At 46.7% G+C, this 12,524-nt stretch overlaps 2 protein-coding genes across 10 annotated transcripts; one reads left to right on the top strand and one right to left on the bottom strand.

Moving 5' to 3' along the window:
* Positions 1-5,511: 5,511 nt before the first annotated feature.
* LOC125551684 (uncharacterized) lies at positions 5,512-9,886 on the bottom strand. Of its 9 annotated transcripts, none has more exons than XR_015601204.1 (9): positions 9,398-9,878; positions 9,195-9,279; positions 7,862-8,030; positions 7,545-7,667; positions 7,225-7,426; positions 6,865-6,933; positions 6,333-6,464; positions 5,892-6,176; positions 5,512-5,801 (listed from the first exon to the last, which is right to left on the bottom strand). XR_015601204.1 is itself a non-coding variant. In XM_087518451.1 (9 exons), the coding sequence occupies exons 1-5, from the start codon at positions 9,694-9,696 to the stop codon at positions 6,878-6,880; spliced, it is 849 nt and encodes a 282-aa protein (XP_087374577.1). In that variant the 5' UTR covers positions 9,697-9,881; the 3' UTR covers positions 5,512-5,801; positions 5,892-6,002; positions 6,091-6,176; positions 6,333-6,464; positions 6,865-6,877. The 9 variants fall into 9 exon arrangements, 6 of the variants coding, with proteins under 6 accessions (XP_087374577.1, XP_087374578.1, XP_087374580.1 ...); XM_087518451.1 differs by lacking the exon at positions 9,195-9,279 and having other exon boundaries at positions 5,892-6,002; positions 6,091-6,176; positions 9,398-9,881; XM_087518452.1 differs by lacking the exon at positions 9,195-9,279 and having other exon boundaries at positions 5,892-6,002; positions 6,122-6,176; positions 9,398-9,881.
* Positions 9,887-10,278: 392 nt separating this feature from the next.
* On the top strand, positions 10,279-11,380 carry LOC147975914 (RING-H2 finger protein ATL2-like). Its single transcript, XM_087519691.1, has 2 exons — positions 10,279-10,836; positions 10,901-11,380. The coding sequence occupies exons 1-2, from the start codon at positions 10,662-10,664 to the stop codon at positions 11,212-11,214; spliced, it is 489 nt and encodes a 162-aa protein (XP_087375817.1). The 5' UTR covers positions 10,279-10,661; the 3' UTR covers positions 11,215-11,380.
* Positions 11,381-12,524: the final 1,144 nt, after the last annotated feature.

The following is a 12,524-nucleotide window of genomic DNA, read 5'->3' as shown; positions in this document are numbered from 1 at the left end:
AACAGAGCAATCAAAGCATCACAAAGCATAACATGGCAATACGCGGTGCTAGGGATGATCTAACGCAGTACTAGGTGCTACCGGCGAAGGGGGAAAACAACCGGGAAAGTATTCCCGGTGTTTGCCATTTTCGGACAGATAAACCGAAGGGGGATGGTTGCATGTTCGCTATGCTAGAGGTGTGTGGCGGACGAACGGGCTGCGTATCCGAATTCGTCTAGTCGTTCTGAGCAACTTTCATATATAAAGTTTTCCGATCCGAACTACGGTTTATTTTCTACGAATTTCTAAAGTTCAAAATGTTTTCTAGAATTTCGGAATTTCTACTAAGTCTTAGAATCTGTTTATTGACTAGCCAATTTGTGAGGGCTATAATGGGTTATTCATAGCTCTATTGGGGATGATTCCTATAGATGATTTACTCTACTCCAAGATTACTACCAATCCATGCCATCTGATGGCATGAACAGTGCATTTAGCTAGTCCAAATACAGCCCCAAACTAGCCTAGTTAGTAATCTGTTTCTTCAGTTTTATCTGTTAACAGAAGATGCACTTTTGTCATTTTTGTAGCAATTAATCCATGCACCTAACAGACTTGTTCCAGTGAGATGAAATGGAGTTGGTCAACTGTACAAACTATTCCCATCATTTTTATTTATTTTCGAAGTGATTTGTTGTCTATTTTGTTGATGCAAAAAGGGCTAGTCAATAAGCAGCAGCAGCACAAAGCTAGCTACTGCTACAGTAACATTCAGTTACTGTAGCGCAACAGCAGCAGAAGTGAACGCGGCCACACTGCACGCACACGCAATGCTAGGGTTAAGAGAAGATAGCATTTTATGATTTTTATAGGATTTAATCCATGCATCAAATAAATTTGGTCCAGTGGAGTAATATGAAGTTTTTCAAGTGTACATTCTACTCATATTTATTTTTGGCCTGTTAGTAGTTGTTTAACCGCTGATTAGAGGTTGTCAAGGGAATTAGTCAGTGTATTATTCACAAAGCTAGCCGTAGCTACAGTAATTAGTAGCAGTACATGCAGAGGAGTGCCGTGCTCATGCAGAGGAGAGCCGTGGCGCGCGGGGGAAGGCAAGGCCAGGAGCAGCGCGAGCACGAGCACGGCGAGGCGAGCAACATGTCCAGCGGTGGCGATCCGGGGCTGCGCAGCGGGGGTGGGGCGCGCGCGCGAGCAAGGGACACCAGCGGGCGCCGGCGAGCGAGAGGGAGCGCAGGTCGACGCGTGCACATGCAGCGGCTGCAGTGTGAAGCCGTGCGGTAACAGAGCAAGAGCAGCAGGCAGGCGCGGGCGGACGCGTGCAGGGGCAGCAGCGCCAGCCGGCGAGCGGCAAGGCCACGCGTGAGCGCAGCGTAGCGCGCGAGGGCGAGTGGCGGCGGTGGCAAGCAGCAGGACGCATCAGTGTTGGGCGTGTTCGCGCGGTGATGTAGGGGCGCGACCAGGGCGACAGCGGCGGCGGTCAGAGGGCGGAGCTCGACGGATCGGCGACTACGGGGCACACGAGCTTCCCTGGGTCCCCAGGAGCTCGTTAGCAGGGTCAACTCAATACGGGGCTAACTACAATGGTGGCAACAACCACGACGGGGGCGGAAACAGAAGTTCGGCCGGAGCACGGTAGCGACGGTAGCGTGTGACGGCAATGGAGCGGGTCGGAGCAGAGAGGGGGGGGGGGGGGGGGGGGGGGAGGGGGGGCTCACCGGGTGGGTCAAGAAAGGCCGGTGGTAGTTTTGTAGCAGCAGACGATGGCGGGGTTCGTCGGAGAAGAGAAGGTGGCGAAGATGAGGAGAGCTCGATCCCGTCGACGTAGATGAAGTAGTGGACGACGAAGAAGAAGAAGTACGAGGCCTCAGGCGCCAGGGAGCGCAGTGGGCATGAGGACGAGGTCGGCCATGGCGGACGGCGGCGGGGACGAGCGCGGTGGCTCCGGATCGGGGCGCCCATGGCGAGGGGGGGGTGAAGGGGGCGCGATTGGGGAAAAGTGAGGAGGGGGGCTAGGGTTCGCCGGGGGAGGGGCGCCGGCCCTATTTGTAGGCGGGGGTTCGTCGGCGGATGGCCGCCACGGCGTCGATCGGTGCCGTGGCGGGCATCGGCCATGCCCACGATCCCCTGTGTGAACAGGAAGGGGGAGGCACGGCGCTGGTTGGGCTGGCCATTGGCCAGTTGGCCCAAGGCCCAGAGGGGGAGCTTTTCTATTTTGCTTTTATTTTGCTTTTAACTATATTATTTTGTTTTTCACATTATCCTACTTTACTAAAATATAAAAGTAACACCTAAATTAATGTTCTAGTTTACCTCTCTGCCACAAAATGTTTCACCCATAAATAAAATAGTTTAATATTTTAGAAATGATATAAGTCATTATATTAATTGTTAAAGCCATTATTTTAATCATTTTTTGAGCACTTAAATACTTTATAAAATTTTGGGTTCTTCACTAATAATACTTATGAATTATTTGACACAGTTTACACATTTTAGTTTGGACGTTTGAAAACTTTATTTTCCACTTTAATTTAAATTAGAATTTAAGCCGATTTGAATCTAAACAAGATTAGCAACAGTAACAGTGATGACATGGCATCATTAATGGAGGATTATTGTAGCTTAATTATCCGGGCGTCACAATTTCCCAGATGGCTCTAGCCGCCACCTGGCACGGTCTTCTCCACCCTTGAGATCAGGCTCGTGCAGCGCGATGCACTCCAGCAGCTCATGCCAGTCTGCGTTCTCAGCCGGGCCAAACGCTCTCCGGAACGCGAGTTGACCTAAGTCAATGAGGGCCGTCGCGACAGAGATCCGCGGTTCACCCGCGATGGAGAATAGGTCGGGGAAGCGTGCCGCGAGGGTTACGTCTCCAGCCCATCTATCGAACCAGAACACCGTGGAGGTGCCCGAGCCAACCGCAATCAAGGTGCCGATGCGGAGGATCGGCAAGAGCTGTATGATGGATTGCCAGAACTGGGAGCCTCCAGACCGCTGGCAGAAGGCAAGTGGCTGGCCACGGAGGTATTTCTGCTGGATGAGTCGGAGCCACAGGCCACCCTCACCGTTGGCAATCCGCCACAGCCATCTCGTTAGAAGGGCAATATTCATGCGTTTGGACGACATGATATGGAGACCGCCCTGGTCGCGCGGCTTACAGATCTCCGACCAGCGCACCATATGGTATTTCTGCTTATCGCCCTCGCCGGCCCATAATATCCCAAGCTGGCAATTGAACCGATCTGCAATGCTCTGCCGTTCATCTTGGGAATATCCCAAGACCATTACCGCACTCTTATCGAAGTTGATCTTGAGGCCAGACATTTGCTGAAAGCATAGCAGAAGGAACTTCAAGTTCATGATGTCGGTCGTCGAGCATTCCATCATGATAATAATGTCATCCGTATATTGAAGGAGGGAGATTCCGTTCCCACCAACAAGATGCGGGACTATGTCCTTAATGTGGCCGGCAGCCTTGGACACACTTACCAGCAGAAGTTTGCAGGACATGTCATATCACATCATTTTTGGGCAAGTCTAAACAACAACGGGCGATTGGATTAGTCATTGTGTCATTGTCGTTCAGCAAAATATCATGCGTGAAGTACTTCCTTATTAGCAATACCTAATTTCCTTCCTAATTATTGCAATTGCGCAAGATACCTATTCTATCATGCTGATGTTTGGCTGCTAGACAGCTCAAATAATACTCGGGGCACGTCACTGACATAGCCAGGATATCCTGCGTTGTTAACGGAAATCCGGCCAAACATAAAGGAAAAAAGATCACTATCTGCGTACCGGCCTTGTGGGGACTGTGAAGCGTGTGATGGTATATTTGTTTTCATTTTGATGAAGGAAAAAATGTCTTTGTCGTGATTGATCTATAATTTTTGCTTATTTTTTTGAACATAGTACAAACGTAGATGTTCATACATAAGTACATATATTCATCTTTATGTACGCATGCACACTCTATCCCTACGAGCACCTTCGAAAGACTGAACCGATATATTATTTTAAGATTGTTGAAGTCGTCACATTCATAAATTTTGTTCAAGGAACAATGCATTATAAAATAACCAGAAGGACGATGCACTATAGTGAAAAAGTCGAAGTCACCTATTATCCCTATTTAAAACAGATTTTCACCTCGTAGGGAGGATGGTTGAAATAACCGGAGAAAAGCATGGCAATTAGTCATGGGGATGCTCAAATTGGCCGGGGGAAGCATACCGAATAATATGATACTTCCTTTATTTACTTATACAAAACCACTATGAAAAAATACACTTTATATCTATATAAAGCCATCAACACTAATCGAGACAAAAGTTAATGATATTTTTTTGAACTAACAGTCTATTTAATACTTACATGCATGCAGTCATAATGACACATCAATCAACTTTCAATCCCTTCTTTGCATGCATGTGTTGTACTATTAATGATACCACTAAACGAAAAGAAAAACAAGTTTATAAAGCAAGACATTAAATTTTATCTTGATATTTGTAATATGAGTTTGTGGTCTTGTATATAAAAATGGAGGGAGTATACAGATTGATGAGGCAACACCACCCGGCACCAGGATGACCGCGCAATGTTGCTATGCAACTAGTGGTTGGGGCGCACCACTGGTGCGCCTCCCGAGGGGAAATTGGGGCGGTGCCAGGTGGAATGCGCTCCTTCCACTGTCCTCTTTATACTATGAACTAAAACTCTTTATACTATGCACTGTCATTGTCATATTTGTTCTCCACCAACAAAAACACAATAATACAATGAAAATGTTAACTCCCACACGTGTGGGCGTTTGCACATCGCTCACACGCCTCCATCACCACTCATTTTGCCACGTATGAATAGATGACATCAGCAGAATTTTTTTTGGTTTTCGGCTTAAAAATGTTGTATCTCCTAAATAAAAAAGCGAACTAAAAAATCCGTTTTCACCATTAAATCCGTCTCGACGAGATCTTCAAAACTAGATCCAATGTTGATATGTTTCGACGAATTTTTTTTTTGCCAGAAGTTGTCACGATGTTTACACTGCAGTTGCCATAGGGCTTAAACTAAAGTTGCCATGTCGCAATTTTAGTTTGTAGATCATGGCAATTTTAGTATTTTGATGATGGCAACTCCAGTACTTTGACCATAAAAATTATTTTTTGTATGAATCATGACGATTTTACGTGCATGTATCATGGCAATTTTAGTTTATGGTTCATGGCAAGTCTAGTTTCTTAATTCCCCGTTTTATAGATGTCAAAATTTACATTTAAATATAGAAGAAAATAGCTGAAACATATCATGGCAACTTCAGTATAAACATCATGGCAATTCATATCCAATAGACATGGCAACTTTTAATCCAAAAAAAATTTCATCAAAACATATCAACATGGGATCTAGTTTCGAAGATTTCATCACGAGAGATTTAATAGTGAAAACGGATTTTCAATCGGATTTTTCGTTTAAGAAATAAAACATTTAAAAAACTGAAAATTCAAAAAAATTCCTACATGCATGCATGCGATGACGTGGTAATCTGTTTACATTAGAGACGTGTGGTGCGTCTCCCTTTCTGCCACACGTGTAGCAGTTAGTGCGACCCTAATACAAAGGTTTGGCTCAGCTAACTCACCCACTTAACTCGCACAAGCATCACATTCCATGACACAAGCACAACTATAACAACTTGTCACTTGCTCGGTGTTTGTTCACACCACCACCACCACTACCAATGGCACCCCACGGCATTTCGCTCTCCGTATCCGGTCCTTGATGGCAGTCTCCTGAGTAATTATTACAGCAGCATCAGTATGTCTCTTTGTCCTCAATTTCATGTTTGAGTACTCTGTTAAAATTCCAAGCAAATACTATACCATCACAAGGCAGCGCTCCGCGAACTTCTCCAAGAAGTTAGCCACCCAGCGATCCGCATTCGCAAGCCACTCTTCATGGTCTATCCCAGCCGTCTTTGCAACCATTTGCAACTACATAGCACACAAGGATCTCAACACAACTGATAATCATCAGGCCTAGATCTGTAGATTGCTCGCAAGTATGATTTGCACTGAGAACCTCCATGGCTTGTTGCCTCTTCTTGTTGTACCTTCACAGTCTCGCTGAAGTTTATTTATCTTCATATTCAGTTGCAATTGTTTGTCCTGAAAAGAAGACGACCAACACAAGTTATTACCTGGGCTGGGAGACCAAGCGAATAACATCACAATGTTCTTGAAAGACCAAAAAAATAAGCCATGTGCCAAGCTCTACTTATCGGATAAAAGGATTGGCTAAGTGTCATCAGAAACGTGGCTAACCTTAACATAGCTCACACCCGTATCTTTCCATGAGTAACCTCGTGCTAGATTGCTCATGACATACTGGTTGTAGTCCTTCACTATCATTTGGTTCCAGTCCTAGCACCGCTCCATCTATTGGTTCCAGGAAACCTGAAAAGTAAAAGAAAAAATATCAGGGACATTTGAGTCAACATGGAAAAGAAAGACTCATACAGAAAAACAACAAAAATGAGTAAACACACGTGCTATTATGGTCCATCTATCTCATCTCTAAAAGTGAAAGGGAAAGTGAGTTAGCATCTTTACAACAAGTTTACTTTATAGCACAAAAATTACATCATTATCATTTGCTTGCTAAAATAAATAGCAAGATCCAGTTTTAGATTTTTACCAACTGTTATTAATTTCATGAAAAAGAAAGCTTCTAGACGCAACTAATTGGATCATGAGCCTGACAATGTGAATCGATGACTAATAGTGGATGATCAACAAAGAAGCAATATATAAGGTAAGTGTCCAAAGATAAATAAGCTGAATGGTAGATTTATACCCATTCACCACATCTAGACGCAACCAACCATAACCTGATCATCTGTCAGTTCCATACCATCCTTCCTGCCTGAAAAAATTGTTTCCTCGGTCAGGGCACATACAGTAACTTGAATAAGAGATTCAAGGCTAACCTGGAACAGGTTGTAGCAGTATAGACAATGTGTTACTGTGTACACATTACTTGTGCAAACAGACACGATTCAAGAAATAAAAGAGAACATAGTACTTGTGCATTGCAGAACTGAACATGACGTGAACTTGCTTGCATGAATGCTACTGTTTAAAACAGAACACATACTACATCTTCTAGCAGCAAGGTGGAAAGGGCAAGAGGATCAAAGGGGGCGAGGGTGCATACGGCATGCCTTGTAGGTGGCACGGCGTGGTCCAAGCAGTCGACCAGCGCCGAGTCGTCCCACAGCTCGCCGCCCATCCCCATCTCCACTCTGGTAGTTCTCATGGCTTCCTCCTCGTACATGTTGTGCCTTTCCAAGAATGACGAGAACGGAAAACAAAATGTGCCTCCACTCCAGTAATACCCGCCACCGCCACAAGCCAAGCTAGAGGTACACATGCATGAAAGAAGAAGAAATCAGGTGGTTAAGGAGCTCACCAATATCCGGAAAAAATCCATGGGAGGGACAGGGAAAAAGAAAGAATGGACGGATTTGATCTCACCTTTTCTTCTCGCTTGGCAGCGGCAGCGGCCAAGGAGTCAGGACGACGGTGACAGCGCCGTGGACTGCTCCGCATCGGGAGAGGAGTTTTCCAGGCTTGTGTTCCCATACAGCACATGCCATTCTGTCAACTCAAATGATTAGATACCACAGCACATGTATCCAGCCAGCCAAGGAACCAAAAGTGGACTCAGATTAGTCGGCAATTTCCACACAACCACCGCCCCATGTTCTTAATATTAAGGCTAGTCCAGTAAAAATAAGATTAAGGCTGATCTAATGAGGCTCAAACTCAAGAACTTAGTGCTGCGTACGTACCTGGAGGCATGCCATGGACAGGATGGAGAACCGATGACCTTGTGCACGACGGTGTTCTTGAGCCTGTCCCCGTTGAGGCCGAAGTCGAGGACGACCGCCGTGATGCCGATGAGGAAGCCGAGTCCCTAGTTGGATGTTGGGAATGTCCAAACATGAAGTCCCTTTTCGCCTATTATTAGTAAATGAGCAATTCAAAATGTTTGAAGCAATTTTATGCGAAATACATATTATTTGAAAACCCTTTTGATTACAATACAGATATGTAGTTGTGCTATTGGTCGCTGAAGAGTACAGTATGTCGAAGTTCTCCACAGGGATTTAAGTACAAATGCAATGCAATTTCCTAAAGCCAAGCTACTCTGAAACAGGGTGAAAGATCTCTCCTACAAATGCAAAACTATTTCTGTAGCTAGTGGAATAAGAACAAGGAAATTAAAGGCAAGCATAGGAAGATGCAGATCTTGCAATTTCTCAGCCAATCGAAACAGAACTCTGACAAAACTGAAAAAATTTAAAATAAAACAGCAGTAGGTAAGGTTCAGAACAAGTGCATGTAGGAACACAATAAACATGACACTTTTTTTAAAACTATAACTGAATGAACAGATTGACCAAACAATCAAGAACTGGATTCACACAGTAGAAGGAAGTAAACAGAAGGTACAGTTAAACTAAAAAGAAAGGATTTCTACCAAAATTATGAGCGGCACTAACAGTACTATGAACTGAATCAAAAGAGGAGAAGCAAATGTTCAGAAAATTCAGACAGAGCAGCAGAGGTTACAGGAATTCAGTTTTGAGTAAGATTACAGGGATAGAAGGGAACTACGTTACAGGATTTGTAGGCAAGAAAAGGGAGATTCAGACTCAATCGACACTCAAGCAACGACGGGTAGAAGGGACGTGTGTTCTTCTTTCGTTGTCTCCTTTATGTCATCCCGTCTTCCCTCTCGGTCCAACCACATCCCTCTCAATCCTTCATTTCCATCTCTATTTCTACCTGCCTCCCAGAGAGAGGGAGATTGGATGATATGCCCCACTTTACTTGGGCATTAGATGATTTGCCCCACTTCACATAGGATTAGAACATTTGCCCCATTTTTATTTTACTCTTGATGATTTGCCCTTTTCAATTACTGTAATCATTTTCGAATTTCTATCCTTTTCTCTTCATGCAAAAAGGCACAGTTGCCCCTGTGGCTAATTTACAATTTGATACCGTACAAATCTTTTCTCTTTACAAGGCCCTGTCCAACCGAAGCAACTAATTAACAGGGAACAAATCATATCTACTTTCTTTACATGGCTTTACCCAACGGAACCAGGTACTCACAAATCATAGATTGATTCTGTTGCTTGAGGCAGATCCACCGCCGGCCACCTAGCCATCAACTCCATGATTGAAGCAGTACGAGCTGCTATGGTAATTAGTACTATTAACACTGTCCCCCAGCCATGGCTATTACCGGCAACGCAATGAGATCACAAACAGAAAAATTGTAAATCCATGAATCACTGGAAGAACTTAGTTTTTACCAACGAGCGCACCATCTGCAGCTCCGAGTTGCAGCGGAAGCTACGGGACCCGCCGGTCTTCCGAGCTGCAGCGGGAGCCGCCACGCCGGGCCGACGATCTGCAGCGGGAGCTGCCGCGCTGGGCCGCTGCTGCAAAGATGGGGCCAAGGTGCCCTCGTCGGCCTCCTCCAGTAGCTTCCTCTGGTGAGGCGGCCGTCGTCCGGGGGCACGGCCTCCGGGCTCCTGCCCTGGAGGTAGTACTGCTTGGCGACGCCCTTGCCGCCCGACGACCAGCCGACCCTGGCGCTGCTACCGACCATACCCCCCTTGCCCGAGAACCCGACCGGCGGATCAGCAGGGGAGGGGCACCGCCCACCGCGCCTTTGCGGTCTTGCTGCCAAGGGGCGGCGGCGGAGAAGATGGGGAGGAGAGGCAACGAGAGGGAGGAAGGTCGCGTTGCCTGGGTGGGAAGGGAAAGGAAAGAAAAGGATTTTTTTTCTCCACCACTAGAACTGGGGGAGGTGTTATCTGCGGCCTGCGGAAGATGTGAACCGGCGACCAGTCTCGTGGGAGCAACGCTCACTGACGTCGGGCCCAGCAACAGATGCAGAGACAAACAGGCAGCATCGCCAATTGACAACTCGAGAGAAAGAAGCCAAACGGATCGCTTTGCTTTTGAAAAGGAGCTGCTCGCCTCCGTCGCTTTCGCCTTTTCAATGGTCATCAATCGCCTCGTCCTTCGAACTGACCATCCAACACTTCCATTGGCCAACCACACGCGCTGACCTGAGTCCTGGAAACAATGCAACGCTCTCATTGGACGACGCGCATAAGCAACGCCCTGCCGACGTGGAGTACGTGAGGGAGCACCCATGATGCACACCTTATTGTTTTGGATTAGCCTGGAGCAGGGAACACAGATAGATTGGAGACATCAAGTTTCGTGGCAGAACAATTTTAGTTTGGGTAGGCGACAATCTCCGACCTGCAGTTGCGATGCCACGGTAGAGACGGATCAAAGGTCCTCGGCGCCGGCACGGCACCAGTGAAGCAGCTGCAACTACTAGGTAGGAGTACAAGTTGTCGGCTATCGGCGGCTTTTTAAATAACCATTGTAGAGTATCGTCGTTTCCAGTGTTGACGGCGATGGGCATGTCCATTCCATTGTCGCAACCTCCTTCGTTTCATCCTTCGCCACTGAATAAATGTTCGTTGCTGTCATACATGTCGTGCCAAACCAAACCATAAATGTTCGTTTCATCCTCCGGAGTCTCCCAAGCAATTAATGGCCAGGCAATGGCTCACGTCGGACGCCAGCGCGCCCTCTCCGGCGCAGCATTCCGGGTGGGACGTGAACCGGTCGGCCGTCAAGGTTGCCATCGTCGGCAACGTGGTCGTCGTGCTGCTCTTCTTCGTCGCCATCGTCTGGCGCCTCTTCTTCTCGGGGAGAGCTCAAGAAGGCGCCGCGGCTCCCGGCGGCGGTGGGGCGGTCATTGCGCCCTCCTCCGGGGAGAGCTCAAGAAGGCGCCGCGGCTCCCGGCGGCGGTGGGGCGGTCATTGCGCCCTCCTCCGGGGAGAGCTCGCCGTGCGCGTCGCCTCGGGCTAAAGGGCTCAGGAAGGAGGACCTCATGTCGTTGCCGGTGTACGTCCACCGCGCGTCCGTGGAGGACGGCGGCAAGGTGGAGTGCGCGGTGTGCATCTGCGAGCTCAGAGACGGCGACATCGGCCGGCGCCTGCCGAGGTGCGGGCACCGCTTCCACGCCGAGTGTGTCGACAGGTGGTTCCGCTCACACGCTACGTGTCCACTCTGCCGCGCTCTTGTGGCAGACGGCGGCTGATCCGGTGAGGTCCGGTGAGGTCCACCTCATGTTAACCTTTTGATTTTGATTAAGCCAATGTCGTTCGCTATACCACTTCCCTCTTGACGTGTATCCACAAGCACATACTCGACATTCAGGGTGCAGATTCTCATCTCAGAAAGAAAGAAAGACGATTCACGGTTCAGGCCCATCCCAACACATGAACTCCCAATAGATGAAGGGCCAGTTCTTTTCGCGTAAGATTTTACAAAATTAAAATTCTGAAAAACTCTCCACAGAATCTGCTTCTAAGAGAAACTGTCGTTCAACTCCCTCGCGAAAAAAAAAACTGTCATTCAACTTTTTTCCGGGATAGCAGATCGTGGTACGAGTTTTTTTTGTCACTGAAACTCTTTGCTATACTACCTCTTTTTTTTAGGGAAAATCATGACGCTTTATTTAAACAAAACTAGCGATCTCGTTTGCAATTACATCCAAAATAAAGTCTGGTGGTGAGCCTACCCAAATCTCCGACCGATTATCTCCTACACCTACTCTAGCAAGCTTATGACTCAAATTATGCGGATGACTCATTGATCTTAATGAAGGCCAACCAACATAATGCGGAAAACCTGAAATCAGCACTAGATTCATATTGTGCGGCGTCGGGACAGCTGGTAAGCGTTGAAAAATTCAGTATTTTCTTCAGCCCTAATACAAAGGTAGAGATCAAAGAATAATTGTGTATAACATTAAATATAATAACAGAGGCTCTCACTGATAAATATTTGGGCTTACCAGCAAATGTGGGTGTTGATAAAACATACCGTTTTAGTTTCTGATTGAACGTATTGTTAAGAGAATTAGTGGTTGAAAGGAAAAATTACTATCTGCCAGGGGAAAGGAGATCCTATTAAAGACGGTGATCCAAGCCATACCTACTTATGCATTGTTGGTCTTTAAAATTCCTAAAAAAACTGTAAAGGAATCATTGACGCGATGGCGCATTTCTGGTGAGGAGACGAGGATAACCAAAAGAGGATGCGCTGGATGCCCTGATGGAAAATGTGTGTACCAAAAAACCAAGGAGGAATGAGATTTCGTGATATCCATTGTTTCAACCTGGCTCTGCTTGCAAAACAGGCATGGCGTCTCCTTGATAATCCTGACTCCTTATGTGCTGCTATTCTAAAGGCCAAGTACTATCCTAATGGTGATTTGCTGAACTCCAAGCCAAAAGCATGGTGCTTCCTTCACCTGGCAAAGCATTATGGCAGGCATCACTTCTCTCAAGCGAGGTTATATTTGGCGAGTAGGGGATGGACATAACATCAATATTTGGGAAGATG

Source organism: Triticum urartu, chromosome 4A (assembly GCF_056163025.1).
Source record: "Triticum urartu cultivar PI428250 chromosome 4A, HENAU_Tu73, whole genome shotgun sequence".
In the NCBI taxonomy this organism is placed as follows: Eukaryota; Viridiplantae; Streptophyta; class Magnoliopsida; order Poales; family Poaceae; genus Triticum; species Triticum urartu.
Note: the sequence above shows the minus strand (reverse complement) of the source record. Positions and strands in the feature narration are given on the sequence as shown.

Excerpts from the sequence above, each read along its gene's own strand:
- LOC147975914 (XM_087519691.1), top strand. The coding sequence starts at position 10,662 with ATGGCCAGGCAATGGCTCACGTCGGACGCCAGCGCGCCCTCTCCGGCG. Across the intron at positions 10,837-10,900 it reads CTCGGGGAGAGCTCAAGAAG|GCGCCGCGGCTCCCGGCGGC; the intron begins GCGCCGCGGCTC and ends GAGCTCAAGAAG.
- LOC125551684 (XM_087518451.1), bottom strand. The coding sequence starts at position 9,696 with ATGGTCGGTAGCAGCGCCAGGGTCGGCTGGTCGTCGGGCGGCAAGGGC. Across the intron at positions 7,668-7,861 it reads TGTCCATGGCATGCCTCCAG|AATGGCATGTGCTGTATGGG; the intron begins GTACGTACGCAG and ends TTGAGTTGACAG. Across the intron at positions 7,427-7,544 it reads CTGCCAAGCGAGAAGAAAAG|CTTGGCTTGTGGCGGTGGCG; the intron begins GTGAGATCAAAT and ends GTGTACCTCTAG.